This window comes from Strix uralensis, chromosome 3, assembly GCF_047716275.1.
Source record: "Strix uralensis isolate ZFMK-TIS-50842 chromosome 3, bStrUra1, whole genome shotgun sequence".
Classification (NCBI taxonomy): domain Eukaryota; kingdom Metazoa; phylum Chordata; class Aves; order Strigiformes; family Strigidae; genus Strix; species Strix uralensis.
This window is the reverse complement of record NC_133974.1, coordinates 76,931,731-76,959,336: the sequence shown is the minus strand read 5'-3', so window position 1 is coordinate 76,959,336 and position 27,606 is coordinate 76,931,731. Positions and strand designations below refer to the sequence as shown.

At 39.5% G+C, this 27,606-nt stretch overlaps 1 protein-coding gene across 2 annotated transcripts in view; it reads left to right on the top strand.

The window, feature by feature from the left end:
- The window catches only part of PRKN (parkin RBR E3 ubiquitin protein ligase), an 809,695-nt gene extending 783,024 nt beyond the window's left edge, over window positions 1-26,671 (top strand). For both annotated transcript variants that reach the window (XM_074862988.1, XM_074862987.1), the window contains 3 exons: window positions 7,190-7,276; window positions 20,540-20,657; window positions 24,645-26,671. In XM_074862988.1, coding sequence (XP_074719089.1) covers window positions 7,190-7,276; window positions 20,540-20,657; window positions 24,645-24,754 — 315 coding nt within the window. In that variant the 3' untranslated portion in view covers window positions 24,755-26,671. The remainder of the gene's footprint in view (window positions 1-7,189; window positions 7,277-20,539; window positions 20,658-24,644) is intronic.
- Window positions 26,672-27,606: the final 935 nt, after the last annotated feature.

Genomic DNA, 27,606 nt, shown 5'->3' with positions numbered 1-27,606 from the left:
GTTCATGGCTGGGAGTTGGGAGGGAGACTTTCACTTTCAGATTCAGAAGAAAAACACTGAAATCTCTAAGATGTCTTGATGCAGTCCTACACTTAAAGCTTTTAATGTTTATAGGAAATTGCCTCTTACAGTATTGCTGGCAAATTGCCCTTAGCTTGTAAAAGCTGCACAGAGACTGCAGCTATGTTTTCGACACCATGTTTTGACAGATTGTCTTACTTCTCACAAGAGTTTGATTTTAGATTAAATATGCATAGTAAATGTGTGTACTTTATTATAATGAAAAAGACCAAAATTGCTCTGCAAGTACCACCATGCTTTGCAATTACATTATATCTGATAAAACCGGTGTCATTAAAAATGGATACTTTTTCTGCTGTGGCATTTATCTTCATTGTAGTATTTGCAGGTTTTTCTATAACTGACAATTGGCAAAGCCACAAATCCTAAGTAAACATAGCTGCTGCAGATGGTATATATTCTGCTTTTAAGGTTTCTTGCTGTAAGCACAAGAAATACCAAAAGACAGGGCGTGTGAATGACAGTCTCACACTTGGTGCTGGATATAACAAAGTGCCAGAGGCAAAGTCAATCCAATAACCAAGATGTGTCGTTCACAGCAGTAGCATGACAAGGACTGTGACATTCGGGGGATGGTGGGGGTGTTTTTAATTGACTTTGGGTGGAAATAAGTAACAAAGCACATAGTTTCAAAGTAAAAAATGCTTAGTCTGTGTTTATGGAGGTTTGAACTCTAGACAAGAATCCAACTGTTCTCTTACTCAAAAGATATACTATATGGTAAAACTTTTTCCAGTGAAACTTGGGGTCTGGGGGCTTTTTTAAAAAAAAAAAAAATCTATATGTACGTATCACTCACTATAACATTATAATTTCTAATTTGAAAAGTGCAATTGGAAGCTATATTTTTCTAAACAGAAACAGTACAGAGAGATGACTTTGGGTATTATGGGCAGTGCCATTGTATATGGCACTGTCCGTAATACCATAAGGAAATATGGCACACTTCCTGATAGCTTTGATTTCCCTTAAGGCATGCTCGTATTTTCAGTATAAATCTATGCTCCAATCAGCAGCCTATAGTTTCACTACAAAAGCTCATTTAAGATTGAAACTTGGTGCCTTGTAATATTTTACCTTTTCAAGGTGTTTTTTTGTTCAGGTAATTGTATTGTCAGGTGAAGAGAGGGAATGTTTTGGCTTTCCAGTGTTTTATTTGTGTTACTCTTTAATAAAACACTTCAAGTAAAAAAAAAAAAAAAAACCACACACACAAAAAACCAAAAACAACAACAACAACAAAAAACCCAAAACAAAACAAAAACAACAAAAAAAACCCACAAAAAAAACCTAGTTGAAAAATCCTGCTAGTCTGATAAAAAATCAGACTATACATTTGCTGTATACAATATAAACATTTGCTGGTTAGAATTCATAGGAGCTTCTGTGTGACTGGTGACTGCTTATTTGCACTCTCCCATCATATTTTTAGTTACCAAAAAAAAAGCATGAAAATACTTTACTGGTTACGTTCATTAGGCTAAGTTTTGAGCTTATGAAACCAGGATGTGGTCTTTTGAGGAATGATCTGAGATGATTAGTGGGGAGTCCAATGTTTTAAAACTGGAAATCTTCTCCCTTGCAGTGCTGTGATCATGGACAAGTCTCTTTGGTGTGGATCCTCAATGGCATTTGAGTTTCCACATTAACTTAAAATCCTCAAATTTTAGGGATCTGTGGCCAAGGATTTCTACAGATTAGGCTCCAGTCACTAAAACAGAAATAGTAGTACTTTGCTGCTTCAGAGGAGTATGGTGAGAGGTTCACTTACAATTCCAAGATGATCCGATGTTCTGGTATCAAAGCCGTGCAAGTATCTTAGAATGCTACATTATTTTGCTTTGATATGTAACATATAACCAAAATGTTTTTGAAGACATAAAAATATCTAGTCCCATATAGATCTTAGATTATACTTAGTTTCCCTTGTATTCTCTTTAGAATATACTACAGCCTTTTCTCGTTACAAGAGCACTTAAGGTGCATTTTCTGGCAGCCCATTAAGTAATAAAATTAACACCTGTCAGCTGTGGTTTATTTCACCCTGAGCATGAATTATGATTATAATGTAGTACTCTTGTGGTTTGTATTTGGACTTGATTTTAGAGGAAAGAGTGAGTAGAAGCACTGAAGGTTGATTTCTTGAAGTACTTTTTTGCCTGAGAAAGCAGGATGAAACTTGTAAGCCCTGCATTTTAAATGAAAGGTGAGAAGATCTGTGTTGGTTTTCTTTGTTCGTATAGTCTGAGGAACCTTTGCATCCTTTGCATACTAGTTTTGCACTACTGGCAGAAAACTCCAGTACTGATGGAGATGTTGATTCTGCCTTCATTCGGTAGCTTTCATTTTCATGATTCCCTTCTGTAGTGAAGGGTCCAGATAGCCAACACTGAATGAAGGAAGTTTAAAGAAAAAAAGGCAGAATAACAGAGAAGACAAAACAATTTTGATAAGATTGCTAGTCAGTATATTCTCAACAACAGCAGGTCATATCAGAAGAAACTGATTTCATTCTATGATTACATTAAAAAAAAAAAAGTTTAGGGGACTCAGTTCCAACTGACATGGTTAGGGTCTGTGCAGCAGCATTGTCTCATCACTATCAGATGATGCAATATGGATGCCTCTCTGGGCTGTGGTTGTGTGGATTAAGAACTGGCAGATCACAGAAAGTAGTGTTTTCTGTGAAGAATTTATGTGTAGCAGGGTATTGCTAGCAGCATTCAACAGGGACTGACAGCAAACCTGTCACAATTCAATACTCGACAGTGATCCAGAAGTAAATATAGAGGCTCTGCTGATACAGCACAGCAACAATAAAAAGATTAGTTGAATATAATTAATGGCAAAAACAAGACAGTCCCCAGAGAAGTGCCATGAATATGATTTGGGGCTGGGGGAGAGAGGGAAGAGGAATAGCTTAACCAGTAAGAAACTTGAGTTTCTCTGTTTAAGTTAAAGAAGATTCAGAAGTATCTTGATTACAGTACATAAGTACTTTCACAGGAAGACAATATAGGATACTGAAAGACTTTATTTTAGCAAGGAAATGCAAAGCAGAAGGCAGTGGCTGGAAGCTGAAACCAGAAAGGGTCAAAGTAGACATTAGCTACAATTTTTAACAGTGATTTTGAAGGGCCATTAAGGCACTGTACTGGAGGTATGAGTGCATCTTTCCTCACATGATGTCTTTAATCTGGATGTGAATGTCTGTTTTGGAAGATACACTTTGGCCAAACCGTGTGTCATACATAGTCTGTTTTACAGTCTAGCTAACAGCGCTAACTGTAGGAGTGAAGATGTGGCAGTCCAGGTTTCAACATGGATTGCAGAAGCCTGGTAAGAAATCTGGGTATGTCCGTAAGTTGTTAGCTCACACAAAAGTCCCTAGCAGTGCACCTATGGTGCTGCAGATTAAGCCTTGGCTATGACTACCTCACTGCAACCTTGCCTTCATTCTGCTGTGTAGACACACGGGAGGAGGTAAAGGTGAAGAGGAATAGCTGAGTTGAGGAGTAACTTTAAAATGACAGTAGGGAGCTCAGACTTGAAGCTTTGTGTAAGGATTCAAGAGTGGAAGTATTGTATTGAAGTTGGAAGAAAGAGAATTTTAACAGTGATGTTTTATAAGCGCTATAGGGAGATATTATCAGAGACCAAAGAGAAGGCATTTGCAGTAGGCAAGAGGGAGAATGAGAGCTGTGGTGCTTAATCCAAGGGAAAGCAGATCTTTGAAATGTTGTGAAAAAGAAAACGGCAAAATCTTGTTTGCAACAAACCAACCAGCATAGCATGTAAATGACAAACCCATTTTCCTTTCGTCCAAGAAAAGAGCTACATTCTGCTCCCACTTCCAGACTAAAACACTTAAAACACTATAAATGGGCCATTCAGGAATAACTGAGACTACAGCTTGGTTTCACCATCCTAGTTTTTATTCAGTGTCATTCTTGGCACTGCAGATGTCATCTGTGGGGTCTGAATTCCATAGAGCTGACCAGAGTTTGGTCTGATTTTACCTTTTCTTTGAATGATCATAAAGATTTTAAAAACAGGATCTGGATCCCTGTTGAGGTTTTTAATACCTCCTATTCTGAGGTCACTTGGATTCAGGATTTCTGCTTAGGCATATCTCATACATTTTTACAGGTACTCAAAAGCCTGTAATAGCACACACAGAGGTTATATTAATTTCCAGTGCCTAAATCCCTTAAGTGCTTTGGGGATTTCCCTGCTAATCCTCTTTTTAATGCATAAACCTAGAGGGTAGGTTTGGGACCTTTGGGATTTATTCTTTGTGTTGGTTGTTTTCCAACCCAAGAATCTTTGAAGGGTAACAACAGTAAGTGCTAAATACACAAAGACATAGAAAGTTTATATGCTGTTTATATTATCACAGTAATCTGCCAGTCTTTTTTTGGCAAATGAAGGGAAAGAAAGTGTGACAATTATTAGTAATTACACTACTTACAGTAATTTTAAACACTTACTAATATTAGATTTATGCAAAAGTGTTAAATCCTGACTGAACAACTTAAATCCTTCTCTTTCCAAGGGCAAAATAACTGTATTAATATTAATGCAGCCACAAAATACAGTCAACTGACAGCATTTTTGCAGTTGCTGTATTTTATTACTGAAACTTTATTATATTTTTCATGTCTGAATGTAAAAAATGAATAAAACTATCACAAACTGCTCTTTGTTGTAAGTGACATGCCTTTTCTTTATGATGCATGCTTTGCCATAAAAAGAGAGTGCTTAATGCATTTCTGTTGGGAGATGCCTATTTATTCTGACAAACCGATCAGCCTCCGGGGTGTTCTTTTGCCACAGAACTGATTTTACATCTCATCCATTATCTAATAAGATGTGAAAAGAGTATCCTGTCTCACCAAAAAAAATCAGGATTCGTTTCATTGCAAGGATGTGGCAGGCTCACTCATGGACTTACTTGCAGGATATACAATTGTTAGCGAAAGGCCGTTATACACTCATGCATGTTTCCAGTACAGCAAGCCTAGGGGGAAAACATTGGTAACATTGGTCCTGAGGATTTTTTATTTTAAAGGTAAGTATAAAAAGTGGCCTGTATAATGAGAAAATGCATTTCACATCTTTAAATAATACAGCATGAGTTTATGAATTTTATTGTTATAATCAATAGCAATGCCACATAAACTACATTGTGAGGCAGCCAGAATGTTTTTGCAAAATATATGCCCTGGTTGGTTTTTTTTTTCTTTCTTCAGTATTTCCCCCTTTTCAATGTTTATGAAAGGTTTAAAATTGTACTTGCATGGGAAAAGTGAGAGAGGCTGGAGTGAGGAAAGCGTGGTGTGATAAGGCAGTGATAAAGCAAGTATATACAAAACCCTTTCAGACAACTGTTTTCAGCCAGATATGTTCATAAGGAAATAAAGTCACAAAGGAAAAAGAGAATAGGACACACAGTAGGAAAAACAGTTAAACCTGGCCATAACTTTAATTGTTAAGGGATAACAAGTCTTTGAGATATTAGGTACCTAGACAGAGAGTACCTCTCTATATGTGTTTGAGCAGCGCTAAACATGCTGAAACATCTGACTGCTAATGCAGCACAAACTGTTGTATTTAAATGATGCTCTGTTACAATAATGGAGCCTCTCATACAACGTACCTTGCAAAACTGCCTCCACTGTTAAGCTATTTGCTAACAAGTGCAAGTGAATTAACAAATCTGTGTTAGTTGAAGTAAAATAAAACATTTTAAATCATTGACAAAATAGTAGAGAGAAGTAACAAGAAAGCAAACAAGTGATTAGGGTTTGATATCTCTGGAAGTTAGAACACTCACTCCACACCACTCCAAATTTCCCTTTCTGAATAACAGGATCAATTCTTTTGGACTTGCACAATGCTTCTTTTCATAAAAGTGCAGTTTCTTTAGCATGACAATGAAATGTGATTTTCAGTGCTTCTTAGAAAAGTGACAATACAGCTTGAAAGAGTTCAAAATGAAATTGCAAAAGCTGGAATTTGTAGCAGACAAATGTTCTAGTGTCATGTCCTCCTGATATCCTTTATTCATTACATGTGAATGCATCTCTCTATCTAAAAATCAAGGCTGTTTTATCAGTCTTGCTTATAATGCCAGTCAGAATGGCTTACCGCTGAGAGATCTTTCAGAGTCTGGAGTTGCATCAAGACAGCATAGATTTAAAACGGCATAAAAGAGACCCATTTTACATTATTGACTTTCCCCCTTACCTGCAAGGACACAGAATTTAATGCAGCATTGATGGGTCAAAGATTTTGACACATGTCAAGACAGATATCTTCATTATAGAGTTTAGAAAAAAGGCATCAAACTTGATACATATGAACCAGTATAGGTGGCAGAGGCAGCTCAGACTGAGGCAGGGACAATTGTTTTACTCATCTGCAAAAGACATTACTTTTCAATGAAGTCTCATGTAAAGAACGATGTAATTTAAGGAAGATGAAACCAGAACAATTGCTAGAAATGCAATAGGGGTCTAGAGGTAGTCCCCTAAAACCCATGTTAAGTAACCTTTCACTGTGTTCTTTCTGTGGATTTTTTTAAACCATTCTATAAAAGTCTATGGCAAGGATATAATTTTCTAGAAAATGGCATTTCATATGGCCTATATGAAGTGATCATCCTGTAGTAAAGTCAGCAATAGTTTTCCATAGAGAATGCATTTGAATCAGAACTATGAATAGACTATTTCCATTAGCAAACACTATAAAGCAGAACTGCTTGTTTCAGCCAGTACCCTTCTTGTATAAACAGATTTCACTGTAGGAGAAACACGCCCAGAAATATCTCATATGACTTTATGTCCCTAAATGGACCATGTAGCAAAATCTCATTTTTAATAATGGCATTTATGTTACTTCACCAATGGAATGTATAATAATAACAGCAAAACTGTTGTGTTAATGATCAGAGTGTATAATAAGATGCACAATTAGGAGGATTATAGGAATTTAATGGGATGAGAAGGGCAAGAGATCATCTGCTATATGACTCTTCATGATTGTAACCTGCTGTCTATATCCCTAATGTGTTTTTATGACTTGTGTGCTGTGGTTTGTTTTCCAGTTTGTGTTCTGCTGTGAATGTAAAGAAGAATACCATGAAGGGGAATGCAGCTCTCTCCTCAGCACACAGGGAGCCATGGCCCAGAAGGTAGGGATCCCACAACTCATTACATCCTGATCATTATCCCTGGCCCAGCTAGAGTGACATTTGTCAAATGAGTCCTAATTATAATCCTAAGTAAAAGCAATTATGCTCATGCTGAATTACTCCAGCCATCAGAGTTGCCGAATTGGCTTTGCAGTGGGTTTCAGTCACTTTGATTGATAGAGTAGCTGAGTTCTGTCACGAACACACAGGGCTCTGCCATCAGTTGATAAAGAAAAGGCCTTCCCAATGGGCTTTTGGGGTTGTCTCTATTCAGTGTGAGCACTTTTGAAAGGCTTTCTGTAGTCTTGCTGCCTTTCAGCTTATTTTCAGTGCACCAGTCAGGAAATCATGTGGGTTTGGGCTGAATAACAGCCTATGCAGAAAATGCTGTTGATAATTTATGTTTTAGCTTAGAGAAATAAAATATGGATTGCCAAGGCTGAAAGCTGTTAGATGATAATTATTGTAGGCTGCTCTATAATTTTGTAGCTATTGTAGCTACAGACCTGGACAGGAAATAGTTTTTCTCTCTTGGCATTTCTCTTTGTTTGAGATTCAAGTTTCCCTGCTCTTCATGGCAAATAAATCACAGTCGTTCCAATTTAAAAAAAAAAAAAAAAAAAGGGGGAGAGAAAGTGCAAAGAACAGGAGAGATACCCCCTAAATATCTCACAGCTTGATGCCCAGGGTGCCCTCCTAGGAAGCAGAAAACTGATATTCAGATGTCTGGCATGTTTGATGCTAAGAGGAAACTTGAACCCTGAGCCCACACAGTCCAACATGGCAGATGCAGGATTGTGGGCAGGTGCTGATGGAGACTTGAGGCCAGCCAGCTCTCAGCAAGGCATGCCCAGCTCCTGTCAGTGCCTTCAGGCAGGCTCTGTCTGAGGCTGGTTTTCAGGCTTCTCACTCTTTGAACTGGGAGGGAGCTGGAGGCCTACTGGGAACCTTTGCCATGTGCTACCATGAGAGAGTTCATTTGCCATACTTTGGAGATACTGCACTATGCTATGACCTGTGTAGAGATTCTTCTCTTTAACCTTTCTTAGTGAAACTGTTCCAATTTATTAAAAAAATTAGCACTCATTGAGACAGAATTAAACAGCCTGTATCCTAATAGTCGGTCAGGGTATCTACCTCTGGTGCCCTGGAACATGTGTACTGTCTGAGACCCAAAATCTCATTTACTTTCCCAGCCACTACTGATTTGTGATTCAGATGTGGTATTTCATATTTAGCAGCTATCAGCAAATTTTTATTCCATGACTTTGTGCAGCCCCCCTTTTTGAAGCCATATATATACAAGGAGATTTTCAGCTTAACTATGAAGAACAATCTCCTTTTGTTTGCCGTAGCTTGGAACAGTCTTTCAGTTCCCATTCACATCTATGTAAAAGCAAAACAACTTCAACAGAGACACTGAGAGATATTTAAAGTACCCAAAAGCCTAGTAAAGTAAGAGACCAAGGTTCAAATCTTACCTGAATTAAATAGAGCTAGAACTTGAATAATCTCAACATGAACAATGAGCTCTATATCCATTAAGCTATTTATCCCTAGAATTTTGCCTAGAGTACTGAAACATCATCATGGCACTTTACAAATGAGTTCAACAAAGTTGTCTCTTTGGAAGTTAGAGTTTGTTTAATTTCCATGCTCTAGGGCAGAGATAAAGATGTGCCAGGAAAATCAGAATACCATAGGAAGAAGTGGCTTATTTTAAATATTTGCATATTGCCTTACCTTCTCCTGATGGCAATGGGAGCACTTCATCTATCTGGTCCAGTATCTCAGCGTATGAGTTGCACCCAATTAGACCTGTTAACTTAGGAAAGTTGAGTACTTTTGCTGTTCCAGTGTAATGTGAACATTTTTGCTGTTCCTGAAAAATTTCCTGTACTCTCAAAGAGCTGTTCCAGAATAGCTAAATGATAGTACCAGAATAACTCTTGCAGCTATGCAAATCAGTTCCCCAGTATAGACAAGACTACCCAAAATTCGTTTAGACTCCAACTTAAGCTGAAGTTAATTGACAGGTCAGCCGCCTTTTCCTCTCTAAGAGAGCTGCACTAATTAAACTTTTCCACAAGGTGGAGATGTGCCACTGAAGGAATGTTTTCCCTCACTTTCTGTAACCAGGCCAGCAAACTGAGAGGTAGCTAAAACAAGGGAAGCCCAGGTGCTGGTGAGGTGTTGGTTTCATCCAGATAGCATCACTACAAAGCTATCCCACAAACAACACTCCCGTACAATGCATACAAAACATTTGTGGGGCATATGTGGAAAGAAGGACCTGTGGAACTGTTTTCATCTTTCTCTCACTGAGATTAATTTAAAGATTTAACCACCAGCTTTCAGACTGTTTGTTCTGTTTGGCCCTCCCCTGCTAGGTACACAACCCTGTGTGTCAGCGTTAACTCGCTATTATTGTACTGCTTGTTGTGGCAGTAAGAAGGATTGTTTTATCTTTGACCATCATCTGTTTCAAGGTAGGAATAATACAATTCCAGGTTGTCTTCAGCTCCTGCAGTTTGACTCCTGTCCGGATCTTTCCATATCATTTATTTTAGAAACAGATCTTACTGTCACAACTCCTGCCACTCAGATTTCAGGGTCAACCAGACACACTACCACCAAACTGTTCCTCTTCAGAACTGGTGCAGGATACGTGGTCTCAGGAAAATACTTTCTGTAAGAAAAATGCAGGTTTTACTTTAGCCTCTAGTGGTTAGAGTAGTGAAAGGACCTCACATTTCTGCAAATGCCTGCATGTCTCTGACATTCCCAGTATGAGAGGAAACACTGGGGCAGGTTTAGGCCTAAGTCAGCATGATAGAGATGAATATGGTGGAACATAAAGAGTGTGAATGAGCTGGAGGAAAAGCCAAAAAGGAGCATTGTGGTGGAGGAATTGGGTAGCCAGAAGTGGATGGCAACATAGAGAGTGGGAAGAACTGTGGTGCCACTCAAAGCAGTCCTCTTAATGGCCTGTGTGTCAGGGCACTGCAAGGACCATCTGCTCCCTAGGGGTTCTCCATGGTCTGTTGGGGCAGAGCCTGCCACCTCCCTGAGGACAGGGATGGGCCAAAATTGTGGAAGGTGGGCCCACACATGTGCTCATGGCTGGGCAGGGCAGGGCTGTGGGGAGCTGGAGACTGGCTCTGCTGCAGTGTCACCGGGGCAGGGGTTGATGGCCCATGGGGCTGACATGTGCCATGAGCAGGGTGGAGGCATTCCCAGGAGACTGAGCTGGGACAGCAAGGTCTGGTGGTGGCCTCAGAGCCTGACACCAATTTGGGAAGCCATGGAGAAGGAGATCCCTCAGAAAGAGAGGTAGAGCCTGATAAAGGAGGCATTCAAGTGTCCTGAAAGCCAAGAGCTGATGGGAGGGACTGTAACCTGTCAGAGATATAGTGGAAGCTCCAAAAAGAGGAGAACGAAGAGAGAAGAAAGGGGATAAGCCTATGAGATAACATGGGACAATTATGAGGGTCCAGGAAGAAGAAACGGTGGTGGTGAAAGGGACCTGTGCTTGGCCAGATGTCAGAAGGAGGAAGGAGGAAGCCTGAGGCCAAGAGGGGGGAGCAGAGCTGGTGGGACTGTGAAAGGAAGGAGGGCAGCAGGGAAGGGAGAGTGAAGTCAGCTGGCGGGAGGAAGGAAGAGGGCAACTGGGGCTTCAGAGCGCAAGAGGGACAAAGCAGGGGCCACTTGTCGTGCTTAAGGCTATTCGAAATAAACAGGTTTGAACCTTATAACGGTGGGAAGCTAGAGGGCATTGCTTGCTGCTTGGCGTAGAAAAGGCAAGCTCAGCAGCAGGCATGCAGAGAGTAGTCTAGCTTTAAATACTGGTGTATCGTGATCTTTCAGATCTACGCACAGATATTGCATGGTCCATTGGGATGGATAAAATGTTCTCTCTCTACTGAAATGTCCATTTTTAGCCCTGATAGGCCATTGAAAGCTCTTTTTAAGCATTTACTAGTGCAGGGCTGATTATTTCCCATCTCAGTGTGTAAGTTACGTAATTTCAGGGAAAATAAAATGTATCTGTGGCAACTTCAGTTAAGAAGCTTTCTTTTAAAACCATTGCAGCCTCTTGGAGCTGTTTGAAGTTAGGGCTGAGAGAAATAATCATATTTGATGGATTAAAAGGCACAGTGTGCATGATGGAATCAATGACACACTGAAGGTGACTACAGCCAGATTTAGGTTTAGCAATAACCACATAGTCCCTGCTATGTACACCACAAAACCAAGTTTCCTGGCCCCTTCTAACCTCACCCATAGACAGCCCATGTTGGTGTGGATCTAGCCATAAACCAGCTTCCTCTCTAAATCCCCAGCTTAAAATCAGCCTGGCTTTCCTAGCACAAAACCTTTCTAGACAGTTTGCCTTTTAACAGGGTAAGTAATGCACCTTTTTGCTCACTAGCAACTGGACAATTAAATGTGACCACGTTAGATTTGAACATGTACAGAGTAGCTCCCAGGACTGTTTTGGTGCTGGGCATGTTGATAAGACACCTGCAAGGTAAACTGTAATAGCAATATCAATGACACTGATGTAAAAGTGGTGCATATGTAAATAAATGAATAGGATGTGAGGCACAGAGACATAAAGGTTTGAAAAAAATGACACAAACTAGATGAAATGGGTTATAAAAAGGTATGTTTTAGAGATGGTTCTATGGGCAAACTTTCCCCAAGATAGTTTTAGCTGCTGATTATCTTGTCCTGCCAAGCCAATGCTTATAAAAATGTAACAGCTTTTTAGCAAGTTTGCTTTTTCAGAAGTTGCTGTGAATTTAGTAAAGAGAAAAAATTAAACATCATGATAGGTTTCTATAGTAAAGCTGTACACAAATCCCTCCAATAACCTGCATCCAAAGGCTTGAACCTAAAATAACATCTGATGTCTAATTCATTGTCCCACAAACCCAGTCTGGCAGTCTTTGTAGGACCCAGATGTAAATCTAGTTCATATTATTTGAACAAACTCCACTATTAACCCTAGGCCAGCAACAGCTGTAAACTGAAGCCTAGATGAAACGTCCATGGTGGCTGAAGTCTTAAAGCTTGTCCAGTGGTCTCTTCTGCTCCATGCTCCAACCCAAGCCCCTTAAAAATCCTGTCAGCCATATCTAGTCTTAGTCCAAGCCAGTCCTAGCAACCCTGGCCCTGCAAACCATACAATCCAGAAAAATCCATCACTAAACATATATCTTTAGCTGCTGGTGCAGCTAAGAATTGTTACCAATTTCTTTCACACAGGATACAGAATAGGTTGTATGAATTTCCACCATTTTATTACATTGAAAATCTCATTACCTGCTAAAGGTGTTCATTTCAGACCAGGTTCATTGTATATGCAAAGTAAAATTTATTGTTAGTCTTAGCAAAGTTTTAGTAAGCTAATCAAAAAACTATTTTTAGTTCATTTACAATAACACTAGGACTTCTAGTTCAAATTATATATAGTTAAAATATTGGATATGCAAACTTTCTGGTAACAACCATTTCTCTGGTGTTATGTTTAACCTTCCACTGCCTCTCTGGGTCCTAGGCTCAATGGATTCAGTCTGGGATGGGCTGGCATAGTGAGTCCTTTACCAGGAGGAGTATGATGTCGATATTGATGGGTTTTTTCCTTCTCACTGTATAGTCTGCTTGAGGTCATTTTTATATGTTTGTTAACATACTCCTTCACTGGTCTGCAAGTCAATACTGGATCCAAATTTACTTATATATGGTGCAGTTTACCTAAGGCAGTTATGTCTTTGTTCTCTTTGTGTCCCTAAGACTGTTTTTACCCAGCTCTCAAGGCTGCATTTGGGTAACTGAACCACTGGAGAGTTGTTCATAGCACTGGGGCCTCCCATATCATCCTGTGCTTGTGCTCTCAAGGCCTGTGCTATCATCCCATGCCTTTACTCCTCTGCACAGCATTTTATTGTAGGGTCAGAGACAGTTCATTCTGTCTGTAGTACCTATACTTATCATTGCTGTCTGTTAGTTACAAAAACACACATAACATTGTTAAACCACACAATTATACAAAATTATACAAAAGCAAAAGCGAAATAGGTAATAGTTACATGGTCATTAGATAATTGCTATCACTTGCTAAAGCAAATCTCTAGGCAGACCAAGACAAGTCCAGAGAAAGCCTGATGGGTCCTGAGGCCTGTGGTGCTGGCTTGGCACAAAGGCTGTGGCCTCTTACAAGAAACAGCAACAGCATTTTTACTGAGCCACAAAGCAACATGTTCTAAACCTTCATCTGTTCCAGTGTAAGTTTATAGCTAGTGCTGTAAAACTTCATTCCAAACCTGTGGGATGCTGCCTGTCCCAGCTGTAGCCTTAAATGGGAGGCCTTGGTCACCCAAATCCCAAAACCTATCCCCAAACCTACCACCTTCAAATCAAACCTCAGCGGCTTGTTATTTGCGACCCAGTCCTTACAGTACTTAGGTAGTTAATGCAGGATCCTGATACTGACTTTGCTCTTCTGCCACTGGCAGTATAAAACATATCCAGAATGCCTGTCAGCCCGGGAACCCATCAGACCAAAGCAAAAGTAGTGCAGTGCCTCAGCTGAGTCAGCGCAAACCTGATCCTATTCATCAGCACATGCCACCTGGGCCCTGACTGCAGCCCTAAGCATAGTTTTGGGGCTCAAACCTAACTCAGTCATGAGTTCTCAGGCAAACGATCAGCTCTGAAGCAGACCCATTTGATCACTTCTCAGAAATGCTTTTTGCTGCACGGGTGAGGCATAAAAGCACACCCGTGTGCATGCGCACATCCAGGAAAGCCCATCACATCACCTGGCACCCTGCTGAAGTCTTCTGTCATGTAGTTCCTGGAAAAGCTCCCAGCTCACTTGGGCTGCAGGTGAACCTTCAGCCCACCTTTTCGTCCCATTGCCTCATGTATGCAGGTCTCGAAGTTGCCAGTAGGTGGTATAAAATATACAGACATTGCTTGCCAGGCTTTCCTTTCCATCCGCTGAACATCTGTCTAACCTCTTATGCCTGTAGATTCCCAGCAAGCATGTAGGGTTGTGCAGCCTGATCTCCACGTAGGTGGCGGTTTGTTGTAATTATGCAGCAGAACATAGTGGCCCACTGTGAGCACAAAATATTTCAGAATTTGATTTTAATGTGGAATTCCCAAATAAAGATGCTTTCAAAATATCCTTAGCTGCATTATTGTAATGCTAAGATATGAAATATTTAGCTAACACTTCATGAAAATCAGACCTGGTGCAATGTACTTTCTACAATATTGCTGTGGAGTTGAAAAACTATGCAATGTGCATATTAAATTGTAATGCAAAGATATAATGCTGAAAAAATTATGGAGTTACATAAGTCCCTGACTTTCTGTATGAAGGAAGCAGCAAGCTCCTTTTTTGCTTGAACCTTCAGTGAAGGGTGAGTTGTTAGGGAAAACGTATGTATTATATTGGACTTCACAGTTATATGACCTTCTGAATCAGATCTTGGTTACCAGTGTTTTGTGTTTATGCTCTAAATATTGCAGATATCACTTTCAGAATTGTTCCTTCACTGTTTCAGCAAACTTTCCTTACTGCTTTTAGATGGAAAACAGAAGGTCAGGTATTTGAAATGATGTACTACAGGCAAGAGTTAAAATGAGAAACACACAGCATTTCTGTGGAAACTTCTTTCTCTGTTCGAAAGAGGGGGGAAATTAATCAAAATGATAAATAGTAAATGCTGACCACAAAACCCATGACTTATTTCACTGCATTTTAGTGAAAGAAAAAGCTACTGAAGAGGTTCATCATACATATCATCTTTCAATGAGTCCTGACTCACAGTAAGAAATGTGGAACATCTATTATTAGATCATTGATTTTTTTTTCCATCAGATAAATTTAAGAAGTTAAATAAAACATGGGTGTACAAAAAAATGGCACACCTAGCTTGATTTCTAAAGTATCCTAAACAATTGGAAAAGAAACTGAGGCTCGGGTGTTTAGTAGCTGGTAAATTCACAATGTCAAGCACAGGACATTTCAACCCACAGATGCCTAATTAAAGCAGCAAGAAAAATAACTATTACCGGGAAATGTCCTGTAAAATTAATCTCTATGTTATAAATAAAGATGCACCGGAGGAAATCTGAGAATAGATCTTAACTTTCTGTCTAATGAGAAATAGATGGGAGCTACAGAGAGAGAATTTTAGCTTTCCTATTTTGGGCAGCAATAAAGTAAAAAGATGTGACAGGCTGCTTTTGTTTATGAAGTTAAGGTGACAGTCATTTGCAGCCATGTTGTCACTTATGGGAGAGGGTGTGTTCTCTATTCCACTCGTGGAGAACAGTTATACAAGAATGACCTGTATGAGATTAGGTTTTCTGCTTTAGAGCCGTGTAAATTCAATATTCACCAGCTACCTGAATTTAATTCATGATATGAATGGCCCCGACATGCAGTGAGAACTTTGATGTGCAGTGTCACCAAACCAGAGTGCTCTGATTTTATTTAGTGAAAGTCTCTTTCATCTTGTATCAGACACAATATCCTGTGCGTATCCCTTTGATTTTAGCTAGTTGCTGTCATCACAAAGCAGTTCTTTTTTATGGCAGAATTCCCTAGGCACACCAGACAAATTGGCTCACACAGAGCTGCTTTATGTGAATTTAACTGGATCACTGTGGTACTGACACCTCTATTTTTCCTGTGCGTGAAACATATTCCCATTGACGAATATCTTTCCTGTTCTTTATCTGTAGCTATATTTTAATGTTTTGATTAGCCCAAATATTTCTCTAGACTAGAACACTAGTCCCACAGCTATGCACACCTCTCTTTGTGAGATTCTGAATTCTTAAATTACTCAAATAATGCATTTTTTTCTAAAGCCTCTCTAGCCTCCTATCTAGTGCCCTAGACATCTGCTATTTTTTCTCCCACAACTGAAGTAAAAGACACCACTAAACACGACAGGAGGTTAATTCATGTGAACAGGTTCATAAGACAGCCCAGTAGAAGCTGAGAAAACAAAATAAATCTAAGTTGGGCTGTCACCATCACTTGTAGATCAGGCTTCAACAGATGCAGCTGCTTTTGCTTAGAACTCTAGCCCAAAATAATTAGTGGGCTGTGTTAATCTAAATCTTATGGTGGGTTGAATATTGCTTTGTGTACAATGAATTATTCTTTGTCTTCCTTTCAAATGCTTTCAATTATCCATAGGTGTTCTCACATTTGTGATAGAAAATGAGTAATACTTTCTGTTTTGAGACATCTAAGCCTTTTTAAGATGCCATATTTCATATAAAGTAATAATTTTACACATTGCTTTTTTTAAAGAAAAAAACCCACAATATCATTTTTGCAAGGAAAATTAACTTAAAACCAAGCACTGCTGATCAAAAGGAAAAGTATTTCTGATTTAAAGGAAGTTGCTCTAGGATACATTTTTTAAAGTTACGTATGACCAGATTTCTTGCTTATCAGTAAGGAATTAAGCACCAAAAGCAAACAAGCAGGAGTCCAGATTCACTACAGCTAAGGACAACATAATGTTAACAGCTTCATATTCTATTCTAAATCAAGGATCTTCAGTTTTCAGATGTTGACTATGCTAGGCAATAAGCATGATATAAAAGAAGTGTGCTTACATAAGACAGTATATAATGCAGTGGATGTCAGAATTTAACATTATATATCTAATGCTTCCAGTATTTTGAACAAGAAGTTTTGCCATAAATGTTTTTAATCTGGATGATACTGCTTAGCTGCTGACTGTGAACACATACTTCGTTTACTTTATATAGTTCTACCAACAAGTTGATGTGTGCCCTATTACCTGAATGAGATGCTGCTTTAAGGACACTTTATTTCTATTTCAGGATGCTTTCTGTCTCTGTAGGACTTTTCTAGTTCTGCCTGATATTGATTGACTGCACAAAAAGCTTTCCATGTACATGTTCTTGTATTGCTGTATGGTGCTCAGCAGTCTCTGTGAACTCTTTATCCTTGTTAGTTTTTCCAAAGGACTCGGCATAGAGACAGAATAGAAGTAAATCTACATCCTTCAGTTTGACCCAGAGATAACAAGACAGACTTTTTCCCCTGTCTCACTAAGGGAATATTGCAGAGGGGATGTTGAAAAATGCTTGCAACAGCTCTTACTGTAGCTTCCTGTTATTTATGGATATTCATTCCTGGTCGTAATGTGCAGCACAATTGAGAATCAAAACAATTATTCATGAAGTGGCATGGATGGAATCTAGTAGCTCTTCACTAGTGCTGGGACAAATATTTTGTAATAATTGGGAAACTAGAGCATATTGTTTGGGGTCAGCATCACAAATGATCAAAGTCTCCTTTTCCGCAGCAACCTGACATGTGATGCACACCTGGAGCATCTCTGAACTTCCTACCAAGACCAGGCAGGCCAACTAAAGTGAAAGCCACCTCTGCTTGATAGACCTGCTCTATTACCTAGGCCATTGTCAAGGAGATTAGGTTTGCTAGCTTAGGACAAAAAAAGGTGATTCAAATAGGCAATGGTAATGGAGAACTGCCATTCATCTCTTTCCTTTATTGTTTGAAGAAGAAATGCAGATAAATATATGTGTGCTTGTGGTCATTGTATGTGGAGCTCTAAGTAAAGCACATGAACAGTGGGGGCTCGTAGATCTGTACAGTATGATTTCTTTACTGAATCGGGGGGACTCCATCACTGTACCGTTTCTCTGCATTTGCTTCCTGCAGCAGGAAGATTTTCACTTAGCATTCAGCAAGACTGGGCATAGGAGAGATGTTTCAGCTCTAATGGGCTGAAAATCTCATTCTGCTGCATCTATTTCATGCTAGAATTTTTGCAATGGAAAATATTAATATAATAATTCACTCTGATGTTTTCAGCAATTTGTTCTTTCTTGGTAAATTGCATATGTGTGGTTTGAAGTTGTTTATTTTCGTTATTCCTAAACTCTCCCAAGTTTGTATTTGTTTTCAGAACTAAGATCAAGTATCTTTATACAAAGCAAATTAGCAATTTGGCATGTGAAATTTTGCATCAGTGTCATTAACTATTGTGGCACAACAAAGACATGAAGATGGGGGGAAAAAGTATGTTTCCAAGTACCGAACCACACAGTTTGGATTTGGACTGTTTGGGAAAAACAGAGCCACTGTGAGGTTCTTCTGGGTTGACTACAAAAATTAAAATAGTTCTGGTCTTCTCATGTAGCTATTATTCAGGAAAGAATAGCAATGTTTTGTCACTGCTATAGTGACTTTCATCTTGAATCATCTGTATGGATGTTAAGTAATTAATTCTCATTACAATGAGATGAAATTAGTATCATCTTCTTTCTGTTATTGGGCAAACTGAGGCCCAGGTCAAGCATTCCCTACTCTCCCCATCTTGTGTTCAGGTCTCTCTGAGTTAGCTCAAATTGCTTGCTAGAGTCATCCTTCCTTAAAGATCAAGGTGTTGCAAGATCAATAGTAGATTATGTTCTTTGCTATTAGCCTGAGCAGCTTTTTCTATTTCCCAGAACTTACTAATGTGCTGTTGTATAGAGGTCATCCTTTTGCTGAATTGCTGAATAATCCAGCAGGGTGCAGGGCCGAGTTCCCTCTCCAGAAGCAGAGAGACAAAGGTAAAAATCTTTTCTAGGATACAGCTGAGAAGACTTTGTTCACTTTTGTCACCTCTACATCAAAAATATTAGCAAATTGGAGAATATTAACTGAGGAACAACAAAAGGGATACAAGGGCTGAGGATACTCATGTAGATAGTAAAATAAAAGAAATAATACCATAAACACGTTTTTGAGGTTTCCTGATTAAAAGAGCCTGTTTTGTTTGGGGTTTTTTTAATATGCATATTGCAATGGCCATCAGATGAGCTAGAAACAAATTTCTGCAAATGTTGCTCTTTGTTATTCCATTTTAACACAGGTGACTTCAGCCAAGAAATAAAATCTAGGTCTTACTGACACTTCAACAACTCGCAGGTTTTATCAGTACTACCTGAGTGGAAATCAAGATGAGTTATGGCAGTGATACATGTTTAAAAGTTGGGCCAATTTTCTTTTTCTGTCTTATTAGAAATAAATACCTAAAGAAATTATCCATGTAAATAAATATTAAAAGTCTATCTACATAACAGCCTACAAGTATTTAGCAAGTATACACAAAGAAGTTAGGGGAATTTTTACAAATGTTATAATTTAGTGTAAGCTCATTATTTTCCCACATGCTTGAAAAAAAACACATTACAAATGGAAAGAGCAGAACTTCAAGGCTGGAACTTGCATACATTGTTTACAGCTACTACTCACGTAGTTGCCAAGCTTGTGTGATAGAAATGACCCAAAGCACTGCCATCTCTTTTGTCCTTGTACTATCATATTAGGTAGGAAATTGCCAAGTAGGACACTTGTGTAGATTATGTAATTTTTTCTCAGTCATAAATAGGACAAACACAGGAGTCCCTTTTAAAACACTCTTCATAATGACTTTTTTCATCTGTGTCATTCTATCTGGGGAGCTACTTGCTTTCATTGTTCACTGTGTTGGTTTTTTTCAATTTTTCTCCAAAATTTTTTTTGTTTCTTCTTTAAGGCTAATCAAATTTATATTGATTTATGTCTGAATGAAATCTAGACCTCTGAAACAAAAGAGTACGCCTTATTATTAAAAACAGTTTCCTTCCAGGAAACCCACCATTCTGCATTATCAAGTGTTGCATTGCCTTGGTGTTTCTGCTTTTCTTGCAGGAAAGGCTTTAATCCCTGAAGCAGAATCAAACCTACATACTCTAACATGTCATGTCTCAGCCGGGTTCATCTGACTCCTGCTTCACCTTGCCTTTTGCTTTACCTGCCTTTGTGCATTTGCAGCACAGCTTGATGCCCCCTGTGTCCTCCTGTCCGGGCTTTGCCTGCGCCTCGGGGCAGGGAGCAGTGGGGAGGGCACAGCCTGTGCTGCAGCTGAAGGTAGGATGGCACACACTCCAGCTGCTGCAGCTCCCCCCTACCACCCTGCAGCCCAGGATCTAACCCAGTACATGTGTTGTGCACACTAGGAGAAAATAAGTTTGCATTTTGAAGCAAAAATTCTGCACCTCTCACAAAGTCCAGCCTACCTGGCCTTGTAGTCACTCCTGTTTCTCATGGGTAAATAGTTACCACTTCAGTGTAGACATCATGCCCCAGCACAGCCTTTCAGCATTGTGCTCACAGGTGTATTTTCTCTCTCTTTGCAGGGATATGTAGTTGATGAACATGCAGCCATGCAAGCTCGATGGGAAGAGGCATCTAGAGAAACAATCAAGAAGACAACCAAGCCATGCCCCAGCTGCAATATTCCAGTAGAAAAAAATGGTAAATTTGATAGATATCTTGTACTTAACTGTCTTTTAAAATTATTTATACAATATAAATGTATGAATGTGCACATGTACATATGCACACTATTATTCCAAGAGAGGGAGAGTGCAAAGAGCTGTCACTTTAAATTATCTTGAAATCACTAAATCTAAACCACTTAGTTCTAAAGCCACTAATAAGCGTCACAAAATACCCAGCTATTATATAGATAGGAAAAACAAAGCACAGAGACACTGGATGTAGCGTTCCTATGACTGAATGTCCAGCTAATTGTCTAAATTTTCCATTGTCACTGGAAAAAACAGACATTTGTAGGGCAAATCTCATCTCATGACAAAACAGAATATGTGTCTAATGTAGGCCAGAGGAATTGCACCTAAAAGCAGGGTATGGAGAATTAGTCCTGCTGTAGATGTCTACACAGTATATAGCTGAATTCAGATGACATTAATCTCAACCCGGTGACATGCCCACAGCAGAAGAGCAAATCACAGGAAGAAACATGAGTGCTGACAAACTGGTCGCACTAATCAGTGCTTACCACATAGGAAGAGTAATCTGCTGGCACTGGGGTGGTTAAAATGGGGAACCTAAAATAGGTTCATGCTGTTCCAAGATTTAATTGTATTTATGTTAATTAATCAAAATATATTTAAATGTTTGCCTAAATATTATACAAATATCAAGTATAGAGGATGCTTCTCAGTTTTGTGGCATCACTTATTCAAATGGTATGCTGAAAATGCCAAATAAGACACTGTAAACTGCAAGGTGAGAACACTTCAAGCAGTGCCACCACGGAAATATTACTGAGGAAGAAATAGGACAAAATCCTGAAATCTGGGGTTTGATGAAAGAAAAGAAGGCAGTTGGCAGATGGAAAGTGGGAGCCTTCTTCAAGCACAAGAAGCAGAAGGAAAGAAAGCATGAATTCAAGAGTGGGAAGGTGAGACAAGATTTGGCAAAGTGTAGAGAGCAAGGTGGGCAGCAGAAGAGATAACAGAGGGGTAATCAAAAAAATTATTTACAGACTTGTAAAACTGGCTGGAAACCAGAAGTTTGAACTGGATTAGAAATAGACAAATAATTGTGACTATTCATACTTAATAGTTTGTGCATAGCCAAATAAAAAAAACTTCTGGTCAGGCTGGAAGCAGTGCTAGGACCCTTACTTTCTCTTAGACTCTGCTACAAAATCTTTTCTGTTAAAGTACAGGCAGTTGTCACTTGTCACAAACAGGATATCCCTATTTGACACCATTTACACAACTCCCACTAATGTTTAAGGAAGTTGCTTGTAAAATTCCCCAGTGTATCAAAAAGGAAATAAAGGCCATTATACTTTTTATCTTTGAAAGAAAATATTTATTGAAAATGGATAATAAGCAGGAAAATACCTTTCCTTGCTTATAGCCTGGCTCATGTCAGAACAGTGCCTCGTAATGCAAAATGCCAAAGTCAGGGCAGCAGGCTAGAAATGTATCAACACACAAGAATCAGCTGATGGTGCTGCCATTCAGAGGGACCTCGTCAGGCTGGGAAATGGGCTGAGAGAAACCTCATGAAGTTCAACAAAGGGAAATGCACTGGTAGATGTTGGGGGCCAACCTGATGGAAAGGACCTGCTGGGCTGCAAGTTGAACATGAGCTAGCAACATGCCCTTCCAGCAAAGGTGGCCAACAGCATCCTGGTCTGCATTAGGAAGAGCATCACCAGCAGGTTGAGGGAGGTGATCCTTTCCCTCTGCTCAGCCCTGGTGAGACACATCGAGAGCGGTGGGTCCAATTCTGGGCTTCCCTGTACAAGAGAGATGTGGACTGGACAGCGTCCAATGAAGGGCTACAAAGATGATAAAATGACTGCTTAAATAAATACCTGACAGCGGGAGCAAAGGAGACAGAGCCAAACTCTTCTCAGTGGTGCCCACTGAAAGGGCAGAAGGCAACGGGCACAAATTAGAACACAGGAAATTCTGTTTAAACATAAGAAAATGCTTTTTACCATGTGGGTGGTTGAAGACTGGAACAGGTTGCCCAGAAAGAGTCTCCATTCTAGGATACATTCAAACCCAACTGGATGCAACCCTGAGCACCCTACTTTAGTTGACCCTGCTTTGAGCAGTGCAGTTTGGACTGGATGATCTCTAAAGGTACTTTCCTGCCTCAGTGATTCTGTGAATTAAGGCGTGAAGCTTAAAAAGTGCAGTGCTTGCTTTCTTCTCTGGTCATGGGTACTGCACGTGCCAGCTTCTAGGCTGACATTTGTAAACTGAAAGGAGCACTTCATTTCTGCCTAAGTACAGCTGGTGTCAAGAGGCTGACGACTGTACACCGAAGTCTACCAACAGTCCTCATTTGGGAGGAGTACACTGACCCCACACAAGAGAATAATTCTGCCTTCCCTCCCCAAGTGCTTCTGCAGACACTGTCTTTTATAAAGGCAGTGACAATGCTGATAACTTTCCTGTAATAGCCTATATTTCTCTATGTCAATAACTTTTCTATAATAGCCTGTATAGCTATAGGCATTGTAGAATACTTCTACATGCCAATAACTTTTCTGTAAGAGCCAAAGTGAAAGAGCAAAACACCTTCCCATAGCTCAATTCCCAGTCTGAGTGAGTTTAAACACACATCCATGTCCCTCAGAGGACTGCTGTACTCACAAAGCTGTAGGCCACGTTGCTTGAGGCACTCTCCACTCTGCTGGTCTCCGCTGCTGTGTAGCAGAGAATAACATGGTTTATGTAGCTCAGCAGGTAGAGCACACATTTGACAGAGGGTGCCTACTGGGGTTTGAGTCCTGCTCCAGGACTGAGATGCGTTATACCCTGTGATGGCTTAATACAAATCGTAAGAGAGGATTGGATCAAAACCTTAAGTATAACATGGAGGCAGGCCATTGGTATGCTTACATTTAAATAAGATAAAAATATCTGGTGAATTGCATCTCTTACACAAAGATACAAACTGACGAATAGGCCTCTCCATCACAGCTTGTTTTCTCTCTCTGTCAGATAAAGCAGACAGGCCTATTTTAACAAACCAGTTCTTGTATCTTCTGCTGGTTTTACCTTCTGAGAATCATTCTGGAGTGGCATTTGTAAAAAAAGGTGGTATAAGGGTAGCAGGTCGTACAGTAGGGAACACACACTCCCTGTACCTCCTATCACCATCTGGAGTCAAACCAAGATGACATTTCAGCATTTCTTTACCCTGCATGCTTTTCTTTCAGTTTGAATTATACAAGAGACCTCTTTGTGTGGTAAGCAACATAATTTCTATCTGAAGTGTATTTCTCTAATGACCTTTGACAATGTTAATGTTTTATATATTACAAAATAAACATTTGATCAAGGTTGTAAGCAGAGAGATTAAAGCTGCTCTCACAGTATGGGCAAGTAAGAAACCCAACACACAGGAAACATTGATGCAATCAAAAGGCTGCTTTAGATACTAAGAAGGTCAAATCAACTTAAATTACTAATGTCATTTTGATATAATCAGCAGTCAGCCACCAAAGTCTGTATCTCCTGGTTTATTCTCTTTGCAATTCTCTCAGTTGTTGAATCCAAATTCAAAAAAGAATTGACTTTTGTTCAACTTCTGGCTCACAGCTAGACTAAGGTAGAGTATCCTTGAGCAGACGCCTTCATGATTGCTTTGAGACGCCACAGACTGTCATCACTTCTCCCTTCCCTAGCGCAGTCTCTTCCAATTTCAGACAGGACTGCAGTTCCTACTCCTGCAGTCTCTCAAGTGAGACCAGTACGTTCCCGCCCTCCCACTGTGAAGAGAGTGAGTATCAGGTATTAGAAAGCCTACAGAAAGTATTCTTCAGGTTTGTACTTCTCTTTTATTAAGTACTCTACTTGGTTAGTAAATGAATGCCTAAGAAAGTTGGTTTTAACACTTGTAATTGTTGATTAACATCTCTAAGTGTTTGCCAAGTACCAAAGTCATTCTGTTGCTGTTTTGCAGGTGGTTGCATGCACATGAAATGTCCTCGCCCTCAGTGCAGATTTGAGTGGTGCTGGAACTGTGGCCTGGAGTGGAACAGAACCTGCATGGGAGATCACTGGTTTGACTAGTGGTGCTGAGGCTAGCCCGTGTTGTTGTTAAAGCTTGTTTTCATCGAGGCCAGATTCTGAACTCCTTGTTCAAACAAAATTCCCAGTGGTTTCAGGGACACGGAGTTCAGAAGTTGGCCCAGTTTGTTGGTTTTTGCTTTCTTGCATATGGAATCATACCAAAATCACATTGAAGTTATGCCAAGGGTTTTAAATCCACTAAGTAAAAAGAGTAATTGTTTTAATGGACAGGCTTGCTCATCATGGTACAAAGAGGGGTAAATTACACCTTTCTGAACTTCTGCAGTCTGTCAGCATGGAGAGCAGACTGTTACCATGAGGAACTTTGCTTGACGTTTATAGGCAGGAATCTGCCACTCTTGCAAGAGAGATCAGTCTGCATATGTGTGTGTGAGTGTGTGAGCGTCAAGGAGGGTGGAGGATGTTCCCTGCATCAGCTGTTTTTTCTTTGACCACTCCTTTGCTCATTCAGCACATTTTTGATTTTGAGGCAGTATTTCCTAACAGCTTTTTTGGCAGAGAGAAGAGAGTGGCTCTTCAGTGTTTTCTCAGGGTTCCTTCCTAACAGGCTTTCTGTAGGGGTCTTGCTTTCAAACCAAATTCTCATAGAAACTTCCAGCTTTATGCTGTATTTGTGCTTGTGTATTTGTAACATACGACACAAAACCTGCCTACATACTCATTACATTGACTTTGTAACCATTGGAAGATTAGCTGTGGATGCAGTTTCAGCTCTAACCGTGACTGCTGTTGCAGTGGTGGCTGGATCCAATTAAGTGTCGTGCAAGCTGAACTCGCAGGGCTTCATTTTTCTTCGGACATGGCAAGGGGAGGCAGGAGGAGACTTCTCGGGGGCTTTATCATCATTCTCCTAAACTGAATTAGAAAATGGGTTTATTTCTGAAAATACATTCACAGATCAAACAGTGTGGGGCAGAGGGACATTTTACAATGTTAACACAGTAAGTAAAGCTTACTAGCATTTCCAAACCTGAACAATCTTACTGTTTGGTGTGCTTTACATTGCTGTCTTATTCTGAAATGAAATGGGTACTGTCCACATCCAACATGCCATGTAAGGATTTGCACAATTCAGCTTTGGAAAAAAACGCACAGTAAATAAAGTGGTCAAAATTTTAAACTTTATTTCTTTTTTCATTTGAATACAAAGTAAATGAGTACAATGATGCTGGGTGGGTCATGCATTTCCTTGACTGATTCAGACTCCCAGCTGAGAGACTAGCCCTTTGATTAAAACATGCTATTAGCACAAAATAAATTCCAGGGCCATAGACTTTTTTTATCAAGTTTGAATTAATATTTTGTATGGCATGATTGTAGACTCCTGAAAATATGGGTGTGCCTCTTATCAGTCAGTGCAGAGCAAGAAGCTTGAGGTATAAAGAAATCCCAGACTCACTACAAAAATGTTCAGTTGCTAAAAGCAGTGGAGTATTCATCTGTCTCAGCTGGAAGTGACATTAAAAGTCTGAGGAAACAAAGGGATGAAAGCATGAGGTACTAGAAATGAGAGAGTGAACTGGTAGAATTAAGAAAATGAGAAAGGAAGTGGCAATGAGAGGACAATGGCCATTTCTTAAAGGCCATTTTCCTTTTTGGCACTGGTGAGCTAAAACATATGCAGAAGTAGCTACATTAAAGTGTAGGGGTGCAATAGAGTGCTGCAATGTAGCTCATTAAGTACAGTATCTTAATGGGGATATTTTGCTGTGAGGTCTGATTATTTCATTATTTGATTTCCTATACCTGGGTCTATTTTATAATTTATATGGCTTGTTGCCAACACACTATGGAAAAAATCACAATGCTTAATTTTACTTTGGTACTGTGTTACATGGGAGCTCATCACTATATTTCATATCCACAAACATTTGAAATAAAAGAAGTCTAAATTTCTTTCCCATTTTTTTAATGTCTTTCTTACAGAGGAAGAAAAACTTGTTCATGTAAAGCGATTTCACTGAGTTAGAGCCTGCCCTAACAAGTTAATGTTTTAATTGTCGTGTAGAAACATAATTTATGCCCCTGGATCAAGGTCCATTGAAGTCAGTGGACTATAGATCAGCTCCTGTATTTCTTTCTGTCCTGGTCAGGACATGGCAAGCATAAGTCATAATAGAATAGAATAAAAACCTCTCTTTCTTGGGAAGAACTTGTCAGAGGATGGGATTATGAGCATTCATCTAAGTCATAAGCAAGGGCAGGAAAGGAGAATAAAGAAAGGAGTTCCATCATGACTCAAGATTATCCACTTTTAGAGACTGTCTTTATAGGTCCTTGTTACTTAGAGTTTCTTCACACAATCCAGATTTACACCCTGCCAAAAAAAAAAAAAAGTGTATCCTGCTGATTTTAGTAGAACATGTCCTGATCTTCTCTATGTTAATACACATATCTGTGTGCATACATGCACAAAGTTTGAGATGTTACGGGCTGTAAACCTGATTTCTGTTTACAGTGAGATTCTCATAGTTTCCACAATGCAAAGGACATGGAAAATCAGGATTAATGTTTTGCTGACACTGTAAGAATGCTGGGATTCCTGTGGAGATGTGTGAATTGGACCTAAAATTTCCTACACTGATAATTTTTTTGGTGTGGAAAATGACCTTTGAAAAAAATCTCAAACTTTAAAAAAAAAACCCTAATTGATATTGTAGTTCAAAACAGAACAAACCAACTCTTCAGTGTCTATTTAGACTGCTCCTCTTAATTCAGCTCTGAAATATCAGAGTAGAATTCATTTCACCCAACTTTAGCTTTGTAGTTGGTGTGGTAGCCTTAGAGGCTCATACAGAGACCTGTTGTGCATGTGGATGGTGGGACCTGCT